The sequence below is a fragment of the Mauremys mutica genome, chromosome 2 (assembly GCF_020497125.1).
Source record: "Mauremys mutica isolate MM-2020 ecotype Southern chromosome 2, ASM2049712v1, whole genome shotgun sequence".
Taxonomy (NCBI): Eukaryota; Metazoa; Chordata; order Testudines; family Geoemydidae; genus Mauremys; species Mauremys mutica.
The window spans coordinates 120,241,381-120,268,881 of record NC_059073.1 but is presented as its reverse complement, the minus strand read 5'-3'; the positions used below and the strand labels follow the sequence as shown (position 1 = coordinate 120,268,881).

The 27,501-nt window shown below is 41.8% G+C and overlaps 1 protein-coding gene and 1 long non-coding RNA gene across 13 annotated transcripts in view; one reads left to right on the top strand and one right to left on the bottom strand.

Moving 5' to 3' along the window:
• The window catches only part of FARS2 (phenylalanyl-tRNA synthetase 2, mitochondrial), a 344,334-nt gene that overhangs the window by 57,753 nt on the left and 259,080 nt on the right, over positions 1–27,501 (top strand). For 9 of the 12 annotated variants that reach the window (XM_045003789.1, XM_045003788.1, XM_045003780.1 and 6 more), the window contains 2 exons: positions 11,286–11,392; positions 15,018–15,653. In XM_045003789.1, coding sequence (XP_044859724.1) covers positions 11,327–11,392; positions 15,018–15,653 — 702 coding nt within the window. In that variant the 5' untranslated portion in view covers positions 11,286–11,326. The remainder of the gene's footprint in view (positions 1–11,285; positions 11,393–15,017; positions 15,654–27,501) is intronic. The other 3 variants (XM_045003785.1, XM_045003787.1, XM_045003786.1) reach the window with 1 other exon arrangement.
• Positions 1,219–26,932, bottom strand: LOC123363078. The gene is made up of 7 exons (XR_006576699.1): positions 26,863–26,932; positions 25,069–25,198; positions 24,628–24,762; positions 19,044–19,123; positions 5,844–6,132; positions 2,575–2,651; positions 1,219–2,134 (listed from the first exon to the last, which is right to left on the bottom strand). It is a non-coding gene; the product is annotated as an uncharacterized LOC123363078 (long non-coding RNA).

Here is a 27,501-nt window from a genome sequence, read left to right as displayed (position 1 = left end):
GCACTTAAGCACATTCAGCCTGCTCTGCTGGATCAAGGCCAGAATACTGAGCACCATGAGGGATCAAACCCTGACACTGATAGCCTATGGTTGTGGTTGGACTGTGTCTACACCAGGAAAAGAGGAGTGTTCTCATCTTGAATCAGCTAACTTGAGTTCACTAACGCGAGGTAAAATTCTAGCAAAGATGAGGCAGGTTTTAGTTTTCACATGAGTTAGCAGGTTGAGTTAAAGACTCAGTGAGGCATAAATAACACTAACAATGTTCTCCTCTATGTCATTTCATGCAATTTTGCTATTCTTGATGTGAAAGCCTTCTGCACAGCAGATAATCAACTTGGAATATCCTTCTTATACCTATCTGCCTCAGCAGCTCTCCATCTCTCTTCACTTCTCATATCAAAGCATATTTCTTTTTCACTTAAGTGTCTTTTGATTTATTTCTCGAGCTCATGTCTCTTGATGGTACTAAGTGAACAATAAGAATAATAAAATTTAAGTCTGTGAATTTTTGGGGGATGAAATTTGAGTCTGACTCTGCAGTCCTTGCATGCCTTGCCTGAGGAATGTACGGCTGGGCCTTAAAAATTATATTATATAAAGCCTAATACATTATGTTAAGTGCAAGAGCTTGTACATGGAAGGCTGCTTCATCCATAACATTGCAGTATTCCCTAATTGTCCAGCACAGTTCTTAATAGTCAACTTAGTCAAGCTACACCTGTACCTTGATATAGCGCTGTCCTTGGGAGCCAATAAATCTTACCGTGTTATAGGTGAAACTGCGTTATATCGAACTTGCTTTGATCCTCCTGAGTGTGCAGCTTCCCCCTCCCCCCCCGATGCTTTACTGCGTTAGATCCGAATTCGTGTTCTATCGGGTCGCGTTATATCGAGGTAGAGGTGTACTTTAAAAAGCACTTTAATTTCATTGAGTAGCCATTATTCTTGTTAAATTGTTTCTAATTTAAAATACTTTTAGATGATTGTTCACATCATTATTTTTCATTAACCAAGCAATCTATTTCGTCGAAAAGTCTTTCAAATTTAGGTTCACTGTGAAGTTTTTTTTTTTAAATGCTGACATGAATGGTTGATAAAAATGACATTTAAGATTAAAGAAAAAACATTCTGAGTATTTTAAAGAGAGGAAATTAATTGAAAACCAATTGGAAACAAACAACAAATGAAAAATAACATGTTGAAATGCAAGGTGAGTGAGGTAATATCTTTTATTGGACCAACTTCTGTTGGTGAAAGAGACAAGCTTTTGAGCTATGCAGAGCTCATCTTCATGTATATTTCTGAACTGGAAGCTGATGTACCTGATGGGTATAAATAATATACTTTCCTCATAAGGCATTGCAAGGCTTAATTAGTTAATGGTTGCAAAGCACTTTGAAATGCTCAGGCAAAAGGTGCCATGTAAGTGCAAAGTATTACTATTAATAATAATAGTACTCTAAGAGATCATAAATAATGTCTGTGAGTACTACCCATTGCAATCAATGGGAATTAAACCAGTGAAGCAACACACATTTGAGTCTTTACAGAATATGACACGGGGATCAGTTTAAGTTGCACACAAATATGGCTACATTTGTCTGGATAAACTGGTATTCATTAATACATTTTGTCTTCCAGCAGTATCTTTTTCTGTATAAAATGAAGGGTTGATGAAAGGAATATCATATCTGGGTTTTTTTCCGATAACACAAAGTCCTTTCTCATTTGTAAATTTTCCTTGTAAAGAAATAATGTTTTGAAGCTCCTGACTAATTTAATTCCCATATGCATCTGTTTAATTTCAGATTTTAACCTTCTGATTTGACACAGCAGACATCATTTTGCCTAGTACAAATTCATTATGATTTGTGAGAAAACCTTTCAAAAATGGTATTTTTTCCATTTGTATTTCTGTCCATCATGGGATATTTTTCTTACGTTCTGTGGGTTTTCAATAATCAAACAGCATGACAAAACATCTTTCATCTCACATTTGTGGAATATAGTATAGTAATTTATTTGCAAAAATATCATTAGTAGTCATTTCTTAATTGAATTGATTATGAAATCTCATCTTGTATATTCTGAGTGAGTGGGTTGTGGGGGTCTTTTCTTTTGTAGATAATACCTGCAATTATAAATGCTGAATTTAGTATGCACTTGTTTGTCAAGTCTCTCGTTAATTTATTTATTTACTTTTCCCAAAGCATTCTTTACAAAGGTAGTAGTTTCTGAACACAGACCAGACAGTCAGTGATATTTTTTAGATCACAGTGCATGATTTTTTATCTCATATTGCTTGCTTCTTTGTGCAACTGCCAAGCTTTCTTGCATAATTTTCTTGACAAATGGCTTACTCATTAATATTTCAGTCCCACTCTTACCGACCCATAGACACTGTATGCCCCAGGCAGGGAAATATAGTTCCTTCTGGAAGAACATTCTAATGTTTTCTTTAAACACATTGTCAGAACCTATGACAGATAAATAGGGCTGGTACTGTTTGAACTAAAGATGGCTTCTTTTTGCATATGTGATCGTACGTTTACTAACTGGGTGATACTGTACTTTGGCAGCGGCAGTAGCATCTCTGCTGCAAATGTTTACATGTTCTGTGCTGCTTCTACTCTGAAGACTAATCGATTCTAAAATAAAATCCATAGAGAAATGTTTGTCTTTATTTTTTGATTGGTTGTTGAAATACACATAGTCCTAGTAAATGCTCTGTCCATTCACAGATTTTCATTATTTCCATAATAGAGATGGAGAAAGGAGCAATGTTGGAGGGGTTAAAGTTAGGAAGTTGAGATCAAAGATGCATTAGCGCTAGTGTTGAGGTTTGGCTCAACGGTGAGATTTTGGTTCAAAATGGTAGCAGTACAGGAGCTCAATTGATACGAGAATTCTACCATCTTGAATGGTACAGTTGTCCCATTGGGCTACAATTGGGCTTAAATCTGACAATGATTGGGTATTCTAATGAGGTTTTGACTGAATCCCAATTGGAACCAGGGAATAGATCCCTTCCTGTTTTAAATCCCGATAGGAGCCAGAGCTGAAGGGGCAGGTCCAAATTCTGGGATTTGAATTTAGACCCCACTTGAAATTCAGATAGAACATTTCAGTTTTGGCTCAACTCTTCCTTCTAAGAATTGTATATTATGAAAATAATATTGGCATGTGTGTGGTTAAAGCCTGGGTGTATAGGATGGGGGGGGCAGAGCCAGCTGTGAGTTAATTAATTCCCCATCATCATAGATCAGAAGGGTGCCTGAGTGAATTGAGAGGCGACTGAGAGAGACTAGGAGCTGAGAGAGTGAGTTGGGAGGCTTTTGGGAGAGAGCAGGAGCTAATAGAAAATCAGAGGGCATTTCTTCAGGTTTCTGGCAGACTTGATGAATATGTGCAAAGCTGCATCTCTACTTTGTCCCAGCTGAATTAAGCTGCACTTTAGGTTTGTTTGGGGGCAGGGTGTGACCCGTACCAGGGTTACCCAGGGTTGTGAGGCACCTCACCACCACGTGCCCTTAGCCTTGTCTGTGTCTGCTGTGGATCAGCTCCCTGAAATCAACAGCCTCTGGTAACATAAGCTCTGCCTTCCAGGGCTCAGCAGGCCTTGCTCTCAGGGCCACTCGGGGGGGGAGGGGGGGGCAAGTGGGGCAATTTGCCCCAGGCCCCGCAGGGGCCCTGCGAGCCCTGGCCTGGCAGCCGTCCGGGTTTTCAGCTGGCATTTCGGCAGTGGGGGACCCTTCAGTGCTGCCGAAGACGCGGAGCGACTGAAGCCCCCCCGCCGCCAAAATGCCCCGTGAGTCCTGGCCTGGCGGCAGTCTGGGTCTTCGGCAGCATTTCAGCAGCGGGGGGCCCTTCAGTCGCTCTGGGTCTAAGGCAGCATTTCAGCGGCGGGGGGCCCTTCAGTGCTGCTGAAGACACGGAGCGACTGAAGGGCCCCCCGCCACCGAAATGCTGCTGAAGACCCGGACCGCCGCTGAAGACCTGCTTTGCCCCAGGCCCCCTGAATCCTCTGGGCGGCCCTGCTTGCTCTCTGTACAGATAGTTCATAGGTACACACCAACCCCTGAATCCTCTGAGTGTCCCTCTGCCATGCTTAACCCCTGTTCCATTGAGCACTCACAAAACTCCTAGATCTGCTATTCCCAAAGGACTAGTACACACCAGCTGCAAGAGTCAACTCGGGATCACCTCTCTGGTTAGCACGACAGCACTTAGATATATTTATAGTGGAAACAAGGATATGTGTATTATCAAACAGAGATTCAAGTGCTAGTAAGAATATTGGAAACAAATGGTTACATATAAAACAAAATTGTAGCATGGTTTCTAGTGACTAGTGTCCCCTGTCTAAAGAAGCTTATCTTACTGAAAATTCTCTCCAGCATTTTCAGCCAAATCTGGCTGAGACCCTTCTTTCATGAATCAAACTGTCTGTCTGTTTACTTCCTAGGTGAAGGATGCCAGAATGACCTCTTTGTTCCTCAAATATACCAGAACAGACCTTTGATCTGCACCTCAAAATAGGGCTCCTCCTCACCCCTACTGTTTTTCTCTTTTTGTTTTTCTCTGAAGTTTTCACAATACTTCATTAGCAGTTGGTTCAGAGTCAGGAGTGGAGGCCTATTTTGAACCATACAATACGTAGTTAATGTATAAACAGATGAATAAGTAAACATTTTGTGCCTAAAAGAAAAGCTGTTTTTCACTTTTCCTGGTGACCGGTTCCTATACACAGACTTTAACATAATTTTTAATCTATATACCAGGAATGGCCAACTTACTGACACATATGACAATATGACACATATGACAATCTTCAGATGTTTGAAAGCCAGGACATGCTTGCTGGGGCTCGGAGCTTCAGCCCTGCTCCTGCTGAAGCCCTGAGCCCCTGTAGGTGCACCTTGTGGGGCTGAAGCCCCGAGACCCCCCTTCCCCACTAAGCAGAAGCTCCTCCCTCACCACCCTGCTGCAAGGCAGAGGTCCTGAGCTCCCCTCCCCCAAGTCTGTTATGTGGACAATGAGGGACGTGCCGCTCTCTAACCGTAAAAGAGCCACATGTGGCTCACAAGCCACAGTTTGGCCACCTCATATATGTACATAACTCCTTACGCATCTGTACTTGGTTTTTGCAGTGTTATCGATGACCAGAATGGCACCAGCTTTTATTTGAGCTCACATGACACTCACTTTGGTGAATTAGAATGTACATACCAGACCCAGTGGATTCCTTCAACTCATCTGCATCCCTTATGACCTTTGCCACTTGGCATCAAGAGGTCTCTGGGGTCACACTGGCCTAGAATATTTTTTACATTTCCGATTTTGTGGTAAATTTCACTTCCTAGGTATATGAATTTTATTCAGGCAGGTGAATCCATCGTGGACTAAACCCCCATAGACCAACCTGTCACAGTACCCCTGATTTGGAAAAAGACCTCGGTGTAATTGAAAAATAATGTTCTGTACAGATAGGAAATGCTGTATTAATGTAGTTTCAATAAATGGGCCAAAGGTGTTAATGTAATTCTGTCACCAGCCTACATTAATTAGCATTAAACAGGGCCTGGGGTTTGCTATATAGATACCTCAGCCTGCGTAGTATCATGGTGAACACATCATTAAACATCCTTTAACTTTTTATTAAAGATAAAGAAAAGAAGGAAAAAACAGTTTAAAACATTTGAAAAGTAAAGTATTAAATAAGGCTTTGATTTTAACAACATCCCTTGTTCCTTTTCCCCTTAGCTGGAGAGAGATTTTACAAGAAAAAACCCCATTGTTTGACAGTCTCATATATGGTATTAAAGATGGCAATCACTGACCTTTTGGGGAAAAGAGAAGTTAGTTGAGATGGATTAGAGCTGTTACTCTCGTTGTTAAAATCCGATCCCATTTTATTCCATGTGGTGTTGGGATTCATCTGGAGCTGGTAGAGGTGGTGATGTTATCTGGGTCTCACTTTCTGCTCTGGTCTGATCAGGGCATCTCTCAGAATTAGGATGATGAAGGCTTGGGGTCCCAGGAGATGGTGGGAATGGCAGGCATGATGGCGAAGCTTGCTTCAGTTGCCTCCATCTGTTCTTTCCTGTTTTCTGGTCCAAAGTGTCTTTCCTTTAAGGACGCAAAATAGGAGTGATGGGTGGAATAGCCCATCCCCTCATTATTTTGTCCACCAATGAGACCTAGTATCCAACACATCAATTTTGATTCATTAATTTCCAGTTCCACAACATCTGTTTTTACCAGGCATGATTTTAACATAGTCCTTGAACCATATCTGTAGTCGCTTTTGTTTAGACTAATTCAGCCTTTCTGTCTCTTTTTCCATACCTTTTCCCATCAACATTTGTTGTTACAAGTTTTATGATACGATATATGAACTTTCACATACTTTTTTAAAGTTGAGCTCATATTTAGAGTAAATTTGTAAGCCTAATTATCACAATAGAACTGAGACTCAACGTATTTGCAAGGCTAAGATAGGCTTTATGGGGCATTTATGATACCTCTGTCCTCCTCTTGTTGTCCTCCTCTCCTATCCATTATAAATTTAATAATGTAATAAGGATTTTTTTTAAATTTTGATTGTATCTCTCTCCCCAATTCTTTTCTTCTTAGGTCTCAATCCTGCAAATTGATCCATGGGGGAAAATCCCTATGCCTGAATAGAGTTCAATTGACATATCAGCTTATAAGATATGGCTTTAAATTGTAAACTCTGTAGAGTCAGGGAGTATGTCTTTTTTTTTTTTTTTTACAGTGCCTAGCAGTATTTTTTACAGTGCCTATCTGATTCTGATATCTTAGATGCTACTGAAATAGAAATAATAATTATTAGTAATTATTGTTGTTAATATTTATGTAGATAGTTCCAAACATGCAGAATGATTTTCCATGAAGTAACATATAGTGTTAAAGCCTTGAATATTTTACAGTACAATAATACAGTATTCTACATTAATTATTCAGCACTCTGGAGAATTACTAATTTGTGCTATAGTATTTTGGACCATTACTGTGGAATTCACAGGGACCAACTTTCCAAAGTGCCTGAGGGTGCTTGACCCCCAGCACTGTCCCATGTCCTGCCCCAACTCCACCCCTTCCCCCAAGGCCCCACCCCGCCCTGCCTCTTTCTGCCCCTGCTCCTCCCCCGCCCCGCCTCTTCCCACCCGAGTGTGCCACTTCTTCTCTCCTCCCCCCTCCCTCCCAGCCTCCTGCACACCGCAAAACAGCTGATCATGGCAGGCAGGAGGCACTGAGGGGGGAGCTGATAGAGGGGCTGCCGTTGGGTGCTCAGCACCCACTATTTTTTCTCTGTGGGTGCTCCAGCCCTGGACCACCCACAGAGTCGGCGCCTATTGTGGAATTCATCAGTGCTTTTTTATTTACTCTCCCTCTACTGTCCCTTGCATTTTTAATGCCCACCTAAACTTGTGTTTAACTACTGCAGTGCTTCCCAAACTTGTTCTGCCGCTTGTGCAGGGAAAGCCCCTGGCGGGCCAGGCCGGTTTGTTTACCTGCTGCATCCGCAGGTCCAGGCCATCGCGGCTCCCAGTGTCCGCTGTTCGCTGCTCCAGGCCAATGGGAGATGCTGGAAGTGGCGCGGGCCGAGGGACGTACTGGCCGCCGCTTTCAGCATCTCCCATTGGCCTGGAGCAGCGAACCGCAGCCACTGGGAGCCGCGATGGCCTGGACCTGCGGACGCGGCAGGTAAACAAACCAGCCCGGACTGCCAGGGGCTTTCCCTGCACAAGCGGCGGAACAAGTTTGGGAACCACTGAATACTGGCTTCCAACAAATTCGACTTTTTTCTACTGTTAACGTTAGGTGGGCAGTCATGTGGCTTTGTTACATCTATAAAAATGACATATTTAAGCAGTGAAAATTAATGAAATATACCACTGCACAATGAGATTACTAATATCTAATTCCTAAATAAAATAAATTAATTTTTGCCCATATAAATGCTTCACAGTGGAAACTTACTCTTTTTGTTTAACAAAGACATCAGGATAACATAGTTGAATTTCAGATGTTGAGAAAATGTGCCTGAAAAGATGATAATTTTGCAGGTAGACTTTATGGCCACTTCAGAGCTGAACTGTTATGTAATAAATATGCAGCTGAAGATCATTTAATCAAAGAGAGAAAACTAGATATAGCAGGCATCGGCAATCTATGGCACGCGTGCCAAAGACGGCATGCGAGCCGATTTTTAATGGCATGCTGCTGCCTCCCAGAGTCCCGGCAGGCAGCAGCATGCCATTAAAAATCCTGCCGAGCCCGGCCCAGCCCACTCTTCTCTGCCCGCCGCTCCCCCCCCGCCCTGTGGGGGCAAGGGGCAGGGGTCAGAAGCTTGGCCCTGCCAGCTCCCCTGCCTCTTCCCATAGTGTGCTGGGTTCCTGTCCCTCCTCCGCCTCTCCATCCCTCCCTCTCTGCCGGCCGATCAGCTGATGGCCCTGACACCTGCACCCCCCTCACATGCCCCCAGCCCTCTGCCCTGACTCTTGCATCCCCCCACATACCCAACCCCTCCACACCCCATGCACCCCCCACATCCTGACTCTTGCACCCCCTACGTCCCCACCCCCATCCTGAGCACAAACCAGGAGCTCCTTCACCCCCCCTCACATTCCCACCTGCACCCCTCGCACCAAGTGGGAGCTGCCCATGTAAGTGCCCCACACCCAAACCTCCTCCAAACCATGAGCCCCCTCCCTCATTCTAGTTCCTGGCCAGACCCTTCACCCCCAGCCCAGTGCTCAGTGCACTCCCACCCTCAGCTCAGTGCAGAGAGAGGAAAAGAATGGGCCAGAACGAGGGAGAAGGTAGGTACCCACTGTATGTGGTCAGGGCTGGGATCCCGGCTGGCAGGAGCCGGCGGATGGAATCCCTGAGCAGCAGTGGGCTCATCCCACTTCTGGTCTGGGGTCCTGGCTGCCGGCCCCGCACATCCCGCTGCCAGTCTGGGGTTCTGGCTGCCAGACCCTTGCCAGCTGGGGTCCCGGCCGAAGGCCCCGCTCAGCCTGCTGCCGGCCTAGGTGAACAGAACCCCAGGCCAGCAGCGGGCTGAGCTGGCGTAAGATCAACATTTTAATTTAATTTTAAATGAAGCTTCTTAAACATTTTGAAAACCTTGTTTATTTTACAATACAACAATAGTTTAGTTATATAATATATAGACTTATAGAGAGAGACCTTCTAAAAAACATTAAAATATATTACCGGCATGCGAAACCTTAAATTAAAGTGAATAAATGAAGACTTGGCACACCACTTCTGAAAGGTTGCTGACCCCTGAGATATAGTTTGGATTAAGGTTGGTGAAGAGAATAATAATAAGGTACTAGAAAGACAATGCTCCCCCATCAGACAAGGAATGAAGGGCCAGCCTTGTTCAGGATGCGTCTCTTGAAAGAGTGATGTATCAAAAGCAGGACACAGGAGATGTGTTTGAGAACGCATAGGAACCATTTATGAATCATCCTGTTGGATCAGAGATCAGTGTGTTAGAATATGTAAAACTATTATGTATGATGAGAATATAGCTAGATAGTAAAGATTTAACCTTAAAATACGCACTTCACTTTCAACCATTTCTGAGTTTTGGGATTGGTATTTCTGATATTCAGATAATTCAAAACCAGATGGTTTTTACGTAAATCATATAGGTGCTCTTGAAAGTCCCCCTCTAAAGCTTCAAACTTGGAATGTAGCTAGTCTTCAGTGAAGAACAGTCTCTATTTAGTTTAGGGAAAAATTCAAGGAATAATTCCTATTTTTTAGCAAAAGAACATTGCTTATTATGCATGTGGGGTAAGAGATTTTTCTTAACAGTTTAACCTATTTAAGAGAACATCTAAGCCAGTTTCAGCATTAATGCTCTACTCTTCTGAATCTGTGCATTCTCTCCATCAGTTTCAAATATCTCATCAGAAGGGGACCTGAAGGTTTTGGGGCCTTTCTGCTGGGGACTAAATTTTTAAATGTCACAGACTATAGGGCTTGGTGCCTTTATTCTATTGTACCGGATGCTGGAGTATGCACAATTTGAATTTGTGGCCATCTGCTGGTTGACTTCTGATGCCATTTGAAAGGTGATCGTTTCTGCCTGTGCCCCCCTTGCCCTCTGTTTCAAATTTGACACTCTCTAAATGGTACAACAAATTAGATGTGACTGTGTAGTTTGATGAACACAAATTCCAGTGTACAGGCACTCCACTTTCCCAGCTGCTAAAACATACTTTATTTAGCTCATGTAATTCATTTAGAACCAAACAGTGTCAATATTTGAAATGTAGATTTAATGCAGCTAGAGTTATAACAGAATTATAGAACTTGTGGGCCTTTTGACCAAACTGGAAATGGATTTTAATTCAGCTGAAATGTGAGAAGCAATTGAGAAATGTTATCTATTTAAATTAATGTGCTTTAATTTGTGGATAAACCAGAACACCTAAATGATGTGAATAACTGGTGGACTGCAGCTGTCCTAGGTATGCTTGGTGGATAGCATCAGGAACCAAATAATGGAACCTGCAGTATAATCCAATATGATATGAAGGGGACACTTGAATTGTCATCAGTTATAGTATCATACCTGAAATTATATGGAGTTTGCACTTCTTACTTTAACATTTTAATATACAACTATTGGTGCCCATGCAGTGCTCTTGCAGAACAATGTTCTGTTCTCCCAGGAGATGCTGCACCATAGGGTTTGACCTCACATGGTGCAACTTTCTTGTAGTTGAGGAGGATGATGGTGGAGGAAAGCGTGCTTGAGATATATGGGCCGCTTTCTCTGTGCCTCTCGGTGTTGATGTGTGTAAAACAGGACATAAAAATACTAAACTTTGCTAAGCTATTAGACAACTGGATTAGTTACAAGAGATGGTTTGATTATTAATTCTGTTCCAAACTTTAAACAGTTCTTACATATAACAGCAAGGAGAAATATGATGGTTGTTAACCTTATCCAAGAAAATATTTTATAATTTTCCTCTTTCAATATTGCAAGCCTCCAAATGTTTCCAGTGGTATCATCATGATTAATGTGGCACTATAGGAAAACAGACAACAAATCAGCCTACGGCATCTTGTTTTGGTTACAGAAACTGCAAAAAGGGGATTTTGTATACGTTCCTTACAATTTATGGCTGCAATTTCTATACATAGGCTGTTAAGTAGATGAACTCTTGAGTGCATGAAAGAATTAAAAGTCTTTTTTTAAAAATTATTTTATCCTGCCTTCTTCCCAGGACTTTAATACAGATTTTTGAAGGGCCATGGGAAATGTTAGATGTCCTCAGTAGGATCTGAGGATGCTCACCACCTGATAAGATTGGAGCCTAAGTGTGTGCATGAGGTACAGCCTATTTCAAAAGTCTTTGTTGTATAACAAATTTGATGTTTGTGATAGGACTGCAGGCCTGTTTTGGAGTTTAAAAAGATGTCTGTGTTCTAAACACAGGGTTTAGTTTGAAAAAACATTCAAACCGCTAATATTATGGCATGAAACCACTTCCATGGTGTCCTATTGTAACCAGTGGTGAAAAAATACAGACATGGTTATGGCTAAAACAGTGATAGTTGCTGCTGTATGCCTGCACAGTTTTCAAAACTAAAATGCAGGGCTTTGCTAAATTGCTAAGCAGACTGGTAAATGTCCAATTTTAGCAACCTAGCATATGTTATAATTTTTGTTTTAGCATATGCTGTGTTAGTGGAACTCCCCTCCCCACACATACTGTACACAAAAGCTGTCAGATCACAAGATGGTGGCAGTCCAACTTTTCTAATATTTTCCATAGCACTTCAAAATTTTTCATTAATTAAATATTCTTGGACAGGAGGCAGGATAAAAGAGCTTTAAAGATTTTTGGTTTAAAACCTATCATGTACTCAGAGCTTATATACTTACTGGCTCATCTGTATTCCTGTAGCCATAAGCTGTAAGACAGGTCATACAGGGTGTGAGGTCAAAGGGAGCTGTAAGGGACTGGACAATTGGTGATCTGACCAAGTGGTCACAGCTGGGCTGGTGTCCACAAGGCACTAGTCAGCGAGCAGGGATAAGAATTATCATTAGAGCTGGGATTGATAAACAAGAGTCACAATCAGGCTGGGTGTGATGGCCTTGACCCCCCTCCTTCCACATTAGCCAGAACAGCTGATCTAGCAACAGCTTTTTTCAACTACAAGACTGTTATTGTTTTGCTTGCGTGGCTAACAGGCTTTGGGAGTACATCCAGGAGAGCTTCACTGAGATCTCCCTGGAGGATTTCCCCTCCATCCCCCAGGCATGTTAACAGACTTTTCCAGTAGCTGTACTGGCCGCGAATGCATCCCAAGTCTTCAGGGCAAATTGATCATTAAACACGCTTGCTTTTAAACCGTGTATTATATTTACAAAGGTACATTCACCTGAGGTCCCTTCTCTGCCTTCTAGGTCCGGGAGCCTGCCTTGGGTGGGTTGGGAGGGTACTAGATCCAGGGTGAGAAACGGTTCCTGGCTGTCGGGGAAAACGGTTTCTCCGCTTGCTTGCTGCACGCTATCTTCAACCTCCTCCTCCTCATCATCTTCCTTGTCCCCAAAATACGCATCCCTGTTGCGTGAGAATCCATTGACAGAGTCCACGCACAGGGCTGGGGTAGTTGTAGGGGCACCCCCTACAATGGCATGCAGCTCATCATAGAAGCGGCATGTCTGGGGCTCTGACCTGGAGCGGCCGTTTGCCTCTCTGGTTCTTTGGTAGGCTTGCCTGAGCTGCTTAAGTTTCACATGGCACTGCTGCAGGTCCCTGTTATAGCCTCTGTCCTTCATGCCCTTGGAGATTTTTTCAAATATTTTGGCATTTCATCTTTTGGAAAGGAGTTCTGATAACATGGATTCCTCACTCCATACAGCAGTCAGATCCGGTACTTCACATTCGGTCCATGCTGCAGCTCTTTTGTAATTCTGGGACTCCACGGTCACCTGTGCTGATGAGATCTGCACGGTCGCCTCGAGCTTGCCACACTGGGCACACAGGAAAAGAAATTCAAAAGTTTGCCAGGCTTTTCCTATCTACCTGGCCAGTGCATCACAACGGAGCTCTCTGGGATAACTCCCGGAAGCCAATACCGTTGAATTGCGTCCACACTACCCCAAATTCGACCCATCAAGGTCGATTTCAGCGCTAATCCCCTTGTCGGGGGAGGAGTACAGAAATCGATTTTAAGAGCCCTTTAAGTTGACAAAAATGGCTTCGTCATGTGGACGGGTGTAGGGTTAAATCAATCTAACGCTGCTAAATTCGACCTAAACTCATAGTGTAGACCAGAGCTTAACCTCTAGAGGCATTGCAGCCCTCAGAATCCTTGCTTGTTCAGGAATTCTCTCTTTAAACACTTCAACGTACAGCAGTTATGTCTGAACCCAGCACAATAAGGCCCTGCTACTGCAACCAGAGAAACTGAAGGATAGCCAATGATACCTTTTTTATATAGATTTAGTCATTTATATTTGACACCACCACCAACACCCGCCCCCCCCATCCCCAGCAAAATCTTCCATTTCACCAACCTTCTCCAAAATCCTAAGGCCTACCCTCATAGTAGTATAATCAGCGTGGACAAGAGTCGTTTGCATTAGAGTGGGTTTGAAAAATTGTTTTGTAGGTTTTCCCAAAAATGCTAACACCAGTTCTGTCCATGTGGAATTTGTATAGAGAACCTTAGATAGTGTTCTGTTTTGAATTTAATATGTTGGTTTATATGTATTGTGATTTGTTGTCTGACCTTACACAGTTGCGTAGTTGTTTGAAAGGTCAGACTGCCTTTTTTTGTTTTCTGTTAAATAGAAAAAATCAGGGCCGCCCAGAGGATTCCGGGAGCCCGGGGTCTTCGGCGGCAGGGGGCCCTTCCGTTCCAGGACCCGCCGCCGAAGTGCCCCGAAGACCCGCGGCGGGGTCCCCCCCTGCCGCCGAATTACCGCCGAAGCCGGACCCGCCGCCGAAGTGCAGCCCGGTCTTCGGCGGAGGGGGGCCCCCGCCGTGGGTCTTTGGGGCACTTCGGCGGCGGGTCCTGGAAGGGAAGGGGCCCGCGCCGCCGAATTACCGCCGAAGACCGAGCTGAACTTCGGCGGCGGGTCCCGCTCCGTCTTCGGCGGTAATTCGCCAGTGGGGGGTCCTTCTGCCCCCGAGCGGAAGGACCCCCCGCCGGCGAAGACCAGGAGCAGAAGAAGCTCCTGCGCCCGGCCCCGCAAGAGTTTTCCGGGCCCCCCGGAGTGAGTGAAGGACCCCGCTCCAGGGGCTCCGAAAAACTCTGGTGGGGGCCCCTGTGGGGCTCGGGGCCTGGGGCAAATTGCCCCTCTTGCCCCCCCCCTCTGGGCGGCCCTGGAAAAAATATCTACAAAAGTATAGTTTGTAATGCATATGTTATGTTTGTATGCTATGCTGCGAAATGACCTAGGTTTCATCTCTAGACTCCTTATGGGGACAACATTTTGTTATAAACAATGCAAAATATTACATTTCCTTCTTCTTTGTTGTGCTGCTGCTGTTTAATCCTGTAGTTTGTTTTGAGAATGTACAACAATATGTTAGCACATGGAATATTATTATTAATGAATATCTGATTGACAAACATGATAAATTTACCACAATTTCTCCTGTATAATATGTTGAGTTATTGGGGTGGGGGGTGTGGTTAAATTGAATATAAAGGATATTAAATAAAAGGCCTATACCGCTTTTATTTAACGTACTGCAAAGATTACCGTCATCTTTAATGGGGACAGAATCAGGCCCCAAATCATTAATACAAGGGCAGGGTTGGTGGTTGGAGAAGATAATCTAGCTGGAATTGGGTCATAAGATTTTTCTGTAAAGTAGTGGACTAAAAACTGGACTTCTGTCTTATTTAATGAATTGATGTTTGGCTTTTCATGATCATTAGACTGTTTGTAATTCCTACAGCAAATCTTGACTATTTTTTTTCCTTTTTTCTAGAGCCTCAGAGGTATTTTGATGGCAGCATCTTGGAATTTCATGAGAGTAGTTCATTATTCCAAAACTGTTTTGTCACAGGGAGTCCAGATAAGAGGAATCACCAGTGATTTTGGGCATGCCTGGTCCAGGACTATAACTTCAAGTTTTGTTGCCAAAACACCGACGTCAAATACAGTGGAACTGCTTGGTAAAGCGTACCCTCGAGATGACTACAGCAATGTCACAGAGAAAATTCTCTCCAAGGTGGGAAAGAACTTGCACAACCAAAGGTACCACCCTTTGTGGCTGATCAAAGAGCGAATAAAAGATCATTTTTACAAGCAGTATATAGGACGCTTTGGAACCCCACTCTTTTCTGTTTATGATGATCTGTCCCCGGTGGTTACAGTGGAGCAGAACTTTGACAGATTGCTTATCCCAAAAGACCACCCCAGCAGGAGGAAAGGGGAAAACTACTACATGAACCACACTCACATGCTAAGAGCACACACGTCGGCTCACCAGTGGGACTTGATGCACTCAGGGCTGGATGCCTTTCTGGTTGTGGGAGATGTCTACCGCCGCGATACGATTGATAGCAGCCACTACCCAATCTTTCACCAGATGGAAGGAGTGCGGCTCTTCTCCAATCATGAGGTAGGCACTATTCACAATGCTTAGCATGACTCTAACAAGCAAGGAGTTTCACAGGTCCCTCCATTTGGCTAGTATCACTTTATTTGTACCTGCAAGTGCAGCCTATCAAGGAATTTCCCCTTTCCAAAGAGTTCTTGTTTCTAGCCCTCATAGACTGCAAAATGATGGGCCTTACGACCATGCCATGATGACATATGGAAAAGCTATCTTAGGTAATTTGTAGAGATTTCTAAAGTGCATTATTTATAATGTTTTCCTCCAAGGCTGATCAGTTTTCGTTTGTGTGCTAAAGGAATTTTATCAAAACTGTCTTGGAATAATTCACAACTAGAATGTTAGTTTTTTTAAAAAACAAAAAATGGTCTTTTAATAAAGATCATGAAAATCTTTTTCTTCAAACCTCCTGTTTTAGTTTATGGTTTTCAATTTCAGGGTTTGGAGTTGTGGGTTTTTTTGGTATTTCCAATTTTGATTAGTCAGCCTAGTCACATGGTAGAGTTTTTCAGAACTGAAACAATTAGATAAAAAGTTTTGATTTTGAAATAAAAAATTCCTTTTTCAAACATTCAGATTTTTTAAAAATAGAAAAATTCAATAAAAAATCCACATGCAATTTTGAAAAATGAAAAAAAAATCCTATTTGAAAACTAGCTTTGGAAATTAAAAAAAATAAAGAAGAGCAACCAGCTTTACTTATGACCTGCGTAATTCAGTTCATCCATGCCAAACCCATGTTGAGAACATCTTTTTACCATCCGCTTTGTTTCATTCACACGCTCAATATGTCAGTAATTTAGGGCAGTAATTGTTGCAGCTAAAATTGAAATGCATTTTCTGTTCTAACCATCACCTTTTTCCATTTGCTTCTAACTTTCTCAGAAAAATTCCTTTTGTACTATAATTTTCTATGCGTGGTCTCGTCCCAAAGCCATGTTAAGGATGGCTATGTACTGCTGACACTGATACAAGTTTGTAATGCTTATACAGTAAGCTCAGCAGGGTGCAAAAATGCCAGTCAGCGAGCCTTTAGCAAATGTCCAAGATTCCTGAGTTTATATATTTCACTGGCAAAGTTTATACGCACTGTGCATCCTTAAGTGCCATTGATAAGTAATATATTGATATGAGTAATAGATTCTTAAAAGGATGCCAATATGTGAAACGGTTTGCTTGTTGGAGTAGAATAGTGATTGGGGTTGCTTAGCTGAGGAGGTAATATGAATGAATATAAGATGTGTGCATATAAGGTGGGGACACACATATAAAAAGTATATATTTGCATTAGGGAAGTGCCACTTGCAGTTGCACAGTCAAGGCTGGGTTGGGTTGAGTTGAGTTTAACATTTAAAGAATTGATTAACCATTTAGGACATGTCTACACAGCAAAATTAAGTGCTTCTACCTTACATCGACATACAGCCACTGCAGTAATTACATCGCTCGTGCAGGTCTACACTTGTGTCAGTGGTGCATGTCCTCACCAGGAGCACTTGTGCCAATTGTACTGTCTGTGTGGGGCGTTTGGGGGATGGCTTCTGAAAGCCAGTAACAATTGATGTAAGCAATGCAGTGTCTACACAACGCAATGTCTACGCCTCTCATGGAGGTGCAGTTATTAAGTTGACATAGCAGAGCAGTTCTGTCAACAGGAGCGAAATTTTAGTGTAGACACTTGCATAGTTAGGTCAACATAAGCTGCTTTGCAGCAATCTAACTCTGTAGTGTAGACCAGGCCTTAGTTATGTATGAAAAATACAGCGTATCCTACTGAAAATTACCACATTTACAATCTGAGTACAGAATGAATTTTCTGAGAATTTGAGTAAATTGGTTAATTAATTTATGGACTAAAATTAATTTAAGAATGGTTTCTTTAAGAAATGTAGCACCCATTTTCAGATTGGTTTTCTCCTGAATGAGCTTAATAATGGAATTAAAATTCACAGGTATCTTGTACAGGTTACATTTGAAGACCTTTTTTTAGTATTAATGGTAATTTTTCCCCATTGTTTTTCATAACTGGAAGTTGCTCCTTTAGCAGGCACTGATAAGTATTGTTTTACTATAGAGAATTCCACATAGAACTGTATATGTGTGTTTTTCCTGTATCATGTAGACAGGTATGGAGCATCTCACTGCTCCAAAGAGATGAACAATAAGTATAGGGTTTTCAATTGATAGTTTTATATCATGGGAAGTCTTAGACGTATGACTGAAAGTTGCTTGGTCAGACAAGATCCTAGACCCCATGATTACAGACATTGATGAGGATCCACAATTTGACCACATTTGGACTCTCCTATGAGATACTGAAAAAGGCATCTCTTCCTCCACAATCTCTCCAACAAGTGTCAGAGCCATTTTAAATTTTGTTTTTAAGTCAGGAAAGGTGAGAAAGAAAAGCCCCATACCATTTCCCATTCACCTCATTGCAGCCTTTAATAAGACTGTTACTTTCTCCCTGCTTTCACTTTTCTTCACCATTTTTCTCAGGAGAATGATTGGGCTGTTATCACAGAATGTTCACATCCAGTTCATTATATGTTTTATAGCGATGTGCTAACCAACTTGCTTGGAAAAGATGTGTTCTCTCTCTCTCTCTCTCTCTCTCTCTCTCTCTCTCTTCCCCACCCCCCCGCGAAAAATTTGTGTTGGAGACTTTCAGAGTAGCAAACACTTAATAAATATGTGGCACATAGAAAATGTAGGGCTGGTGGAGAGGAAGATTGCACAGAATTCACCTTGTAGAATTCGAATACTTTGTTTTATTCTTGAATTTCATGATGCGTGTTTACTCAGTACATTGTAATACATAACACTTATTACAAACTTCATCACAAGAATAAAGTGAGACTTCTAATTCCAAAAAATAATTCAGTGATTTCATTGTGGTCAGTCGGGCCTTTCCATGTTCTGTCTTAGAATTGCTAGGTCAAGCATCCCCACTCCCTAGATGAATCCACAGGGGCTAGTCAGTTTGAAAAAGAATAAAAAGCAGTGGGGGAAAATACACTATATGTCTGGGCATGCATGTATAAATGCTGCCACAGTCCACAGAAGCAGCATGAATGCCAATGGATGCTATCACTGCCCTAGGGCATTCTGCTACACACCATGGCAGATAGGAACGTCACAGTATTGAGGATAGAATCCACTTCTTCCTGCTGCTAGAGCACAAGGTCTTACAAATTAAGCTAAATGAAAAGCTTCATTGGCTCATAAGGTATGTGTACGCTGCAATTGATGCCAGATAGGGTGTGATTGCAGCATATGTAGACACATGTGAGCTAGCTTTGATCTAGGTAGCTTGAGTACTAATAGCAATGAAGCCAGAGCAGCATGGGCTATGCAAACCCACTCCAGACCCTGGATATGCACTGAATGACTCACCTGCCCTGCCGCAGTTCCTCTGCTGTTCATTAAGGCCAACTTGGGTATGTACCCTTACGTTTAGAAGTAGATCTGATTTCCTGCAGGCAATAAGGATACAAATTTAGCACACTAGCGAGTTTGTTATACTACTTTGCTTTTCAGGTTTCCACGGTCATTGTTTGTCTTCCTTCCACCTGGGAGCAGTCAGATAATAGGAAGTGCCAAAGGTCCCATGGCATTTTGAATTTAAAATACACTGCTAATGGTCTCCATCATTTGATATCAAGAGAGAGTAAACATGTTTGCAGAAAGATTCAGTTCAGCTTGAATGGGCATTTTGGACAGGATAAGAAAGATTTCATGAACCACCTCTTTTTCACAAACTCATGTCAAACTGTAATCAAGGAGGATTTCGAATAGTACTGCTGTTTGAGTGAAACATTCACATCACTCTTCCCAAATATCTTAGTCAGAAAATAATAATGGGGATTAGAGCTGGGAGTTTGAAAAAAATTACCTTTTTTATGTTAATAAATTAACCATTTGATTTTTTTAAATAAAGTTGTTCATTATTCAGCATTACTTGACGAATACTTTATTTCACCAAATATAAGATTGTATGACATCATAGCAGTGTTTCCAAAGACAGAGAAACTGTTTCACATCGCTTGCACAAATCTAGATGTGGATCTGATATGCATAAACGTTCATACTTTATTCAAACTAATTCATACTTTATTTCACTTTGATGTGTTCAGACTATTTGGTTCAGTTATGTCTTTGATTATTTGCTAATCCTTATTCATAGTGTGAGAATGATCAACCAATTTACATGGCATTGTGTCTGCTCCCTGGTTGGATGAGTGATTCTTTTATAATTAAGAGGAGAGAAATCTGAGATTTCAAGATCGCCATGCAACCAGCCCCACTGTGAAGCTTTCCATGACTACTCATTCACAGAAATATTAGAGACTCATTTTCCAAGTACATTCTTGTTCTAAAAATATTTTTTAACTATTCATAGAAATGTTCACATAAAACTAATTATGAAACGGTCATGGACACAATCAAAGCACATTTGCATTTTATTCTAACATGTTCATTAATTTTTTTTAATATTTGCCTAAAGTATTGTATGAATTAATGCTTATGAAGGGAGGTAATAGAAGTGGCAGGAACTAGAATACTGTAAGAGAGAATGATGGGTTTGAGAGTCTAGAAGAAACAGTTTCTGTTCCAAACAGTGTGCAGTCAGCTATGGGATGGAGGGTAGGAGGTGTTTGGTGTGTACTGGGGTTTCATTGGAAGGCATCTCCCAGAGAAGGGGAAAATAAAACTAAAAATACAATTTATTATGGTTTGTTCCTTTTCCGAAAAAAGGACCTCAGTGTGTTGTCTACACTCACAGCACTGCAGTGGTGCAGGTGCACCGCTGCAACTGTAGCACTGAGTGAATACACTACCTATGCCGTCGATGTAGGTACTCTACCTCCCTGAGATCCGGTAGCTATGTCGATGGGAGAAGCCCTCCTGCCAACATAGTGCTCTCTACACCAAGAGCTCAGTCCCTATAACATAAGTAGGTAGTATAGACGAGGGCTCAGAGAAGATGTCTCTATTCTGAACAGAGTCTCCGCCTATCTTTTTTTATCTATATGTACAAATATATAAAATCTCATGATTTCCCATCTGTCATGCGATTTGCAAACTCTTTGGATTAGCATCATTAGTGTAACTCTAACTCAGGAACCAATCCATGCAACAAACCTCGATGCCAACTCTGCCCAAATATTTACACCAGCAACAACATCACAGGACGTAACCAGATCAGCCACAACATCACCGGTTCATTCACCTACACATCCACCACTGTAATATACACCATCATGTGCCAGCAATGCCCCTCTGCTATGTACATCGGCCAAACTTGGACAGTCCCTACGTAAAAGGATAAATGGACACAAGTCAGATATTTGGAATGGCAATATACAAAAACCTGTAGAAGAACACTTCAACCTCCCTGGACACACAATAGCAGATTTAAAGTAGCCATCCTGCAGCAAAAAAACTTCAGGACCAGACTTCAAAGAGAAACTGCTGAACTTCAGTTCATTTGCAAATTTGACACCATCAGCTCAGGATTAAACAAAGACTGTGAATGGCTAGCCAACTCCAAAAGCAGTTTCTCCTCCCATGTTGTTCACACCTCAACTGCTAGAAGAGGGCCCCATCCTCCCTAATTGAATTAACCTTGTTATCTCTAGAATGATTCTTGCCTGCATATTTATACCTGCCTTTGGAAATTTCCATTACATGCATCTGATGAAGTGGGTATTCACCCACGACAGTTTATGCTCCAATATGTCTGTTAGTCTATAAGGTGCCACAGGACTTTTTGTCGCCCTTTAGCATAACTGCAGTAAGGCTAGAACTGATCATTTTTAATTCTGATCCCCAAAGATTTATTCATACTTTTCTACATAAAAATGAAAGAGAGATGCATTCCTTGATGTACCGGGATCAATGTGTACAATTCCACACATACTGAAATGTTTGATTAAAACCCCCCTAGGTTTCATGTATTTAGCCACCAGAGGGAGCCAGTACAAACTCAGTATCACAAAACATTTCAATTGACAACAAATGCTAATTAAAAATTACATGTCTTAGAGAGTTCAAAGTATTTTTTTCTCGATTATACCAAGCTTTGTATAATTTTGGTGGAGAATAGACATGGGTATGTAGTAATTGTTCCTCTAGTTCAATATCCTAGCTCCATCAGTGGTCAATGTCAGATTGGCCAGAGGATGTAAAAGTCCCATAAAACACACTGATGCTAACATCTGAAGGCTATAGATAGGGACATTTGGAGAGAAAAATAGGGATACATCTGTAGTCTCCATTGAAATGTATTGGAGCAGATGGTGAATTTGTTGCTAAGACACAATGGAGAATTTTAAAACTTTGCTAAAAATAGGGATTCTCTCTCCAAATCAGGGACAGTTGGCATGTATGTATTGCTCCTAATTGTGCAGTTCTGTATAATTGTGGGAGAATTATTTCCTGACCCCAGCTGGTTGTTTGTATACCCTGAAGCATGAAAACTGTTTTCCCAGGTAATATAACTACAGAGGCTATTCTTATTTATAGAAAAGTCTCTACTTTTTTTTTTTTTTTTTTGGTATCTTACTAAGATGTTCATTGTAATTACATCCCATGACACTAAACTGGGAGGAGTGGTAGATACACTGGAGGGTAGGGATACAATACAGAGGGACCTAGACAAATTAGAGGATTGGGCCAAAAGAAATCTAATGAGGTTCAACAAGGATAAGTGCAGAGTCCTGCACTTAGGACAGAAGAATCCCATGCACTGCTACAGACTAGGGACCGAATGCCTAGGCAGCAGTTCTGCAGAAAAGAACCTAGGGGTTACAGTGGACAAGAAGCTGGATGAGAGTCAAGAGTGTGCCCTTTTTGCCAAGAAGGCTAATGGCATTTTGGGCTGTATAAGTAGGGCCATTGCCAGCAGATTGCGGAACGTGATCATTCCCCTCTATTTGACATTGGTGAGGCCTCATCTGGAGTACTGGGTCCAGTTTTGGGCCCCACACTACAAGAAGGATGTGGAAAAATTGGAGAGAGTCCAGCAGAGGGCAACAAAAATGATTAGGGGGCTGAAGCACATGACTTATGAGGAGAGGCTGAGGGAACTGGGATTGTTTAGTCTGCAGAAGAGAAGAATGAGGGGGGATTTGATAGCTGCTTTCAACTACCTGAAAGGGGGTTCCAAAGAGGATGGATCTAGACTGTTCTCAGTGGTAACAGATGACCGAAAAAGGAGTAATGGTCTCAAGTTGCAGTAGGGGAGGTTTAGGTTCGATATTAGGAAAAACTTTTTCACTAGGAGGGTGGTGAAGCACTGGAATGGGTTACCTAGGGAGGTGGTGGAATCTCTTTCCTTAGAGGCTTGACAAAGCCCTGGCTGGGATGATTTAGTTGGGGATTGGTCCTGCTTTGAGCAGCAGGTTGGACTAGATGACCTCCTGAGGTCCCTTCCACCCCTGATATTCTATGATTCTATGATATTAATTATATATCATATAAAAAGTCATTTCCTTTTATCTGTTTTAAATGTATTGTCTCCTAATTTAGTCAAGTACCCATCTGTTTTTGTTTTATAGATTGAGATAGATGGGAACATCCAATTAGCCTTCTCGGAACAATTATATTTTCTACACACCTCTATTTTCTCTTCTCTCCTCTTGTTTTCCCCTTGCCATATTAAAAAGTGCAGGCTCCATTCTGTTTTCCCTTGCAGTACACCAACGTAAACCTGAGTAAGTTCTCTGAAATCTGTGGATTTACTCCAGTGTACAAAGGGTGTCAAAGAATTGAGTCCTGTGAGTCAATTCAGACTTTCATGAGATGAAAGCCCCAAGCTGCCTCTAATATATTTTGTTTCCCATTTCTGAACCTTATCTGTTTCAGCTCTTAGATATCAGTTTACAGAATGAGGCCTATATTTTCTAAAGTGGGCACATACTTTTGCATGTGTCTGACTTGCACTGAAACAGTTGCTAAAAGTGCACAAGCTGGGGTTATGTGCATTCATTGGTACATGTGCTCTCAAATCTCCAACTTTAGCACATGTGCTTTTTTAAAAATGTGGGCTTAAGTGACCAAAGTTGAATATAGAATTCCATTTGAGATGCACCATTGCTTTATATAGTGACATTGCGGCATTTCCCATGGCCAAAATATTGATGGCCTTATTTGTTTTTTTTTCACGTGTGGTTTGCTTGTCCCCGCCCTCCCCCCCAATATGTATTAAGGCCGTATTTTCCTCATGGGGGTGTTGTGAGATTTCTTGTACCTATGTTGTTGTTCATGTAATTCATGTTAAAATACACGAAAGGCCTCAGGGTTTCTTTCAAGACAGTAGGTTATAGATGGGGAGGAAGTCTGTACATTTTCATATTTTTTGGCAATAAGAAGTTTATCTGCCATAATTAACTGAGAACACAACTATCCTGTATAGCTCCAACAGCAGGATTTTGTGGGAAGACCCTTGACAAGTAGGTTAAAGGACTTAGCAGCATATCTAGGTCTGTGATTTTTAAAAAAATAATGTGTATGTTTAACAGAGTTCTAAAAACGTTGAGGTTTGGAACAAGCCCACTGCTGATGATACCGGGGGCGTTGCTGGCTGGCCACATTCCTGAGAGCAACCTGAATGGGTTGCGGGTCAATGGCATTTAACTTTATGGGGATTAGGTAGTCTCACCAGCAGTTTGGTCTGTGTGTCTGATAGTGGTAGATGTGGAACAACCTGGTTTGTTTCTCAGATTCAGATTCTCTCTCCTCCCCACCCTCCCCTTCCTAAATACCAGTTGGGAAAATGAATATGTTTTAAATTGAAGAAAAGGGAGGCCAGACATTTAAATATTATCAATAGAGGCATTTCTACTGTGGAAGTTTCCCAGTATTTGATTTCTGATTCTCAGCTGGTTTTCTGTGGAATTCATGTTTTGACATGGAGGTTTTGCAAAGCACATCGTTTGAAAATACCAGTAGCTAAGGTGGGTTTATGATCAGATACCTTCAGTTATTCTGGAATCTATTACCCTGGAAGAATAGGGATATATGAACTGCTGTTGTTTGAATTGTGATGAGATTTTCTGCCACTTCATATTCATCAACATCAGCTTTCTTTTCCAGATCCTTAGAGCAAAGCCTGTCATGGAGAAAGTAAGTTATAGTTAATCTTAATTTTGTCTATGAGTGTCAGTTCGAAGTGTGGGCAGTTGAGACATGTCTTCTCATTGTCCATCCAGTGTGTTATAGGAGGAGGATCAAAACAGTTATATAGCGTTATCAGTGAGGAAATTTAGAATTTGGAGACTCCAACCCCTGTTGTTTGGGGACCACATGGAGCGCCCCATGGAAGTCTACTTTTTAACAATGTTACTGTTTTTTTAATAATCTGTTCATGTGATTGGAAGCATGACAGGAATGAGGAAAGGTAAATATTTCAACTTACCTTTTTCATAATGGGAATGAGGTGTTGCTACCCCACTTGGTCAAAGAACCTCAAAATCCAGAAACACAGTAAGCGTCAGATGCGAGTGGAGAACAGGACTGGCTGGCATTGTCCGAGCCATGCCATTTAGCTAAAAAAAAAAAAAATAACAATTAGAGGATAGTAGCAGTACAAATTTCTTAATGTTCTCAAATTTGTTCTGGAGTGATGCTCTTAAGGGATTAAAACTTATTTATTTTTCTTGCTCACTCAATCAAGGGCCTCTGTTAAGATTGCCAACAAGGGTTCCAGTCAATGCCAATTTTGTGATGTAGGGCTACCAGTTAAATGTAATGCATAGTCATGATTGGCAGGGGTTGGACTATGCATTCTTATCCACATGAGTGGCATCTCCTGATTGGGGGAGAAGGGACAGGGAACAGAAGGGGAGGAGATAAAAGAGGAGCAGTGACATGAAAGAAAAAATGTTTTCAGTGGACATTCCCTCTGTAATGGGCGCCTCTCCCTGGCTAACAAGTCTTGGCTAAAATATCTATCTTATTGTGAGGTACAATGGTTGAAAAGACTGATTTAAAAATAGGCTTCATTTGGTACCAGCTTCCCACAGGAAAGTGAACATAAGAACAGCCATACTGGGTCAGACCAAAGGTCCATCTAGCCCGGTATCCTATCTTCCAACAATGGTCAATGCCATGAGCTTCAGAGGGAATGAATAGAACAGGCAATCATGGAGTGATCCATCACCTGTTGTCCACTCCCAGCTTCTGACAAACAGAGGCTAGGGACACTCAGAGCATGGTGTTGCACCCCAACTTGAATAATTGTTCAGCATCCCAGGATCAGCAGGGGCACCCAAACTGGAGTCCCCTTATTATAACACAGGTTGGCAGGGTATTCTCTGTGTGGGGTCCAAGATTTTTGAACCCACTCCTTGGTCCGAAATAGCCAAAAATTTGGTAATTTTCTAGCCACTCTGCAGAAGACACCTGTCTGATAAGGTCTTAGAGAAGGCTGAGGGTGTGCTTCCTAGATGATGAAGTGCTACAGGTGATTGGCTGGCCAAGTTCCTGTGGAACTCATTTTAGTGTGGCTGAGGTTTAATTTAATTGTACATATTGTATGATTTTCACACTTCTCAGGGCATGCAGGTTGAGCGTCACCTTGTTACCACCTTCCCTCCAGCACAAGGGAGTCCTGCTCATACTAGCTAAGTGTAAGCTCCCTAACCCTGCCAGCCCTGTCCTTGCCTTGCAAGTTGACAATAAATGCACCCCAGCTCCCAAGTCCTTTCAATGTATCGCCCTGTGGTATCCAGCTCCTGGTCACTGGATGCCCACAGAAATCCCAGATCCTCTGTTTCCAAAGGAGCAGCTTACAGGTTTTACCTTAGGGCGCTGTCCCTGTATTACATACAGCACAAGAGTTAAATTATAAATAAAGCCGCACTTAATATGTGATACTGTGGATCCCACAATATTAAGCTTCCACCACAATTTTGATTTTAATTACTTTGCAAAGTCCACAATTTTGCATACATTTTGAGGTTTGCAACCACACTTTTTCCCCATTAGTACAGTAGAACCCCATTTATCCAAGCTGCCAGCAGCAGGACTCCTGCGGTCATCCCCTTGCATTAATAACTGTAATATAGTTGCAGCGAAATGTCCGGGTATGAAAAAAAATGAGCAGGCACAATACTTGAGGTGTTTATATCATTCCAGCAATTTTTTCTTAAAGAAATAGGTCTTCTCTTGCTTTTCCAAATTACCACAATTAATAAAGGTCCATTATTACTTATCTGCAATTTTCCATGACTTGTCTGCAATTCAGCTGCAATTATTTGACAATCATCCTGTGATTCAAGTAGGGCCTTAATTATAAAACAAAAGGAAATTTATTTAAGAAAGAATAGAGATTCAAATAAAAACCGGTATCAGAGATGGGAACAAATGGTTACATATTAAACAACATCATAACATGCTTTCTAGAGAATAAACTTAACTAGCAAGGCATTCCCCTGTCTTCTACAAGATAGCTTACCCCATGTTCTTTCCCCAGCATTTGCAGCCAATTTGGTTGAGTCCTCTTCTTATAAGATCAAGCCTGCTGGCAGTTTGTCCCACCAGATTGAAGGAAACACAGGAGGTTCATCTGCCCCCTATAAATAGTCCCTCAAATCATAGTTTTAGTTTGCAAACAGGATAACCCCCCTGCAATTTATTTTTTTCCTGTGTGCTGATTTGACTTCCCTTTATTAGCTTTTGACTCAATATGTAAATGGACTTCCATTGTAAAGATTACAATACTTAATTTACACATAGCCAGAGAGAGAAATGTTTCTGGTGGAACGATTCCGGGGTGTGTCACTTTACCTGTTTTAAGAACATAATTTTTGTACAGATACATAACTCCTTAGATATCAGCTGTACATAT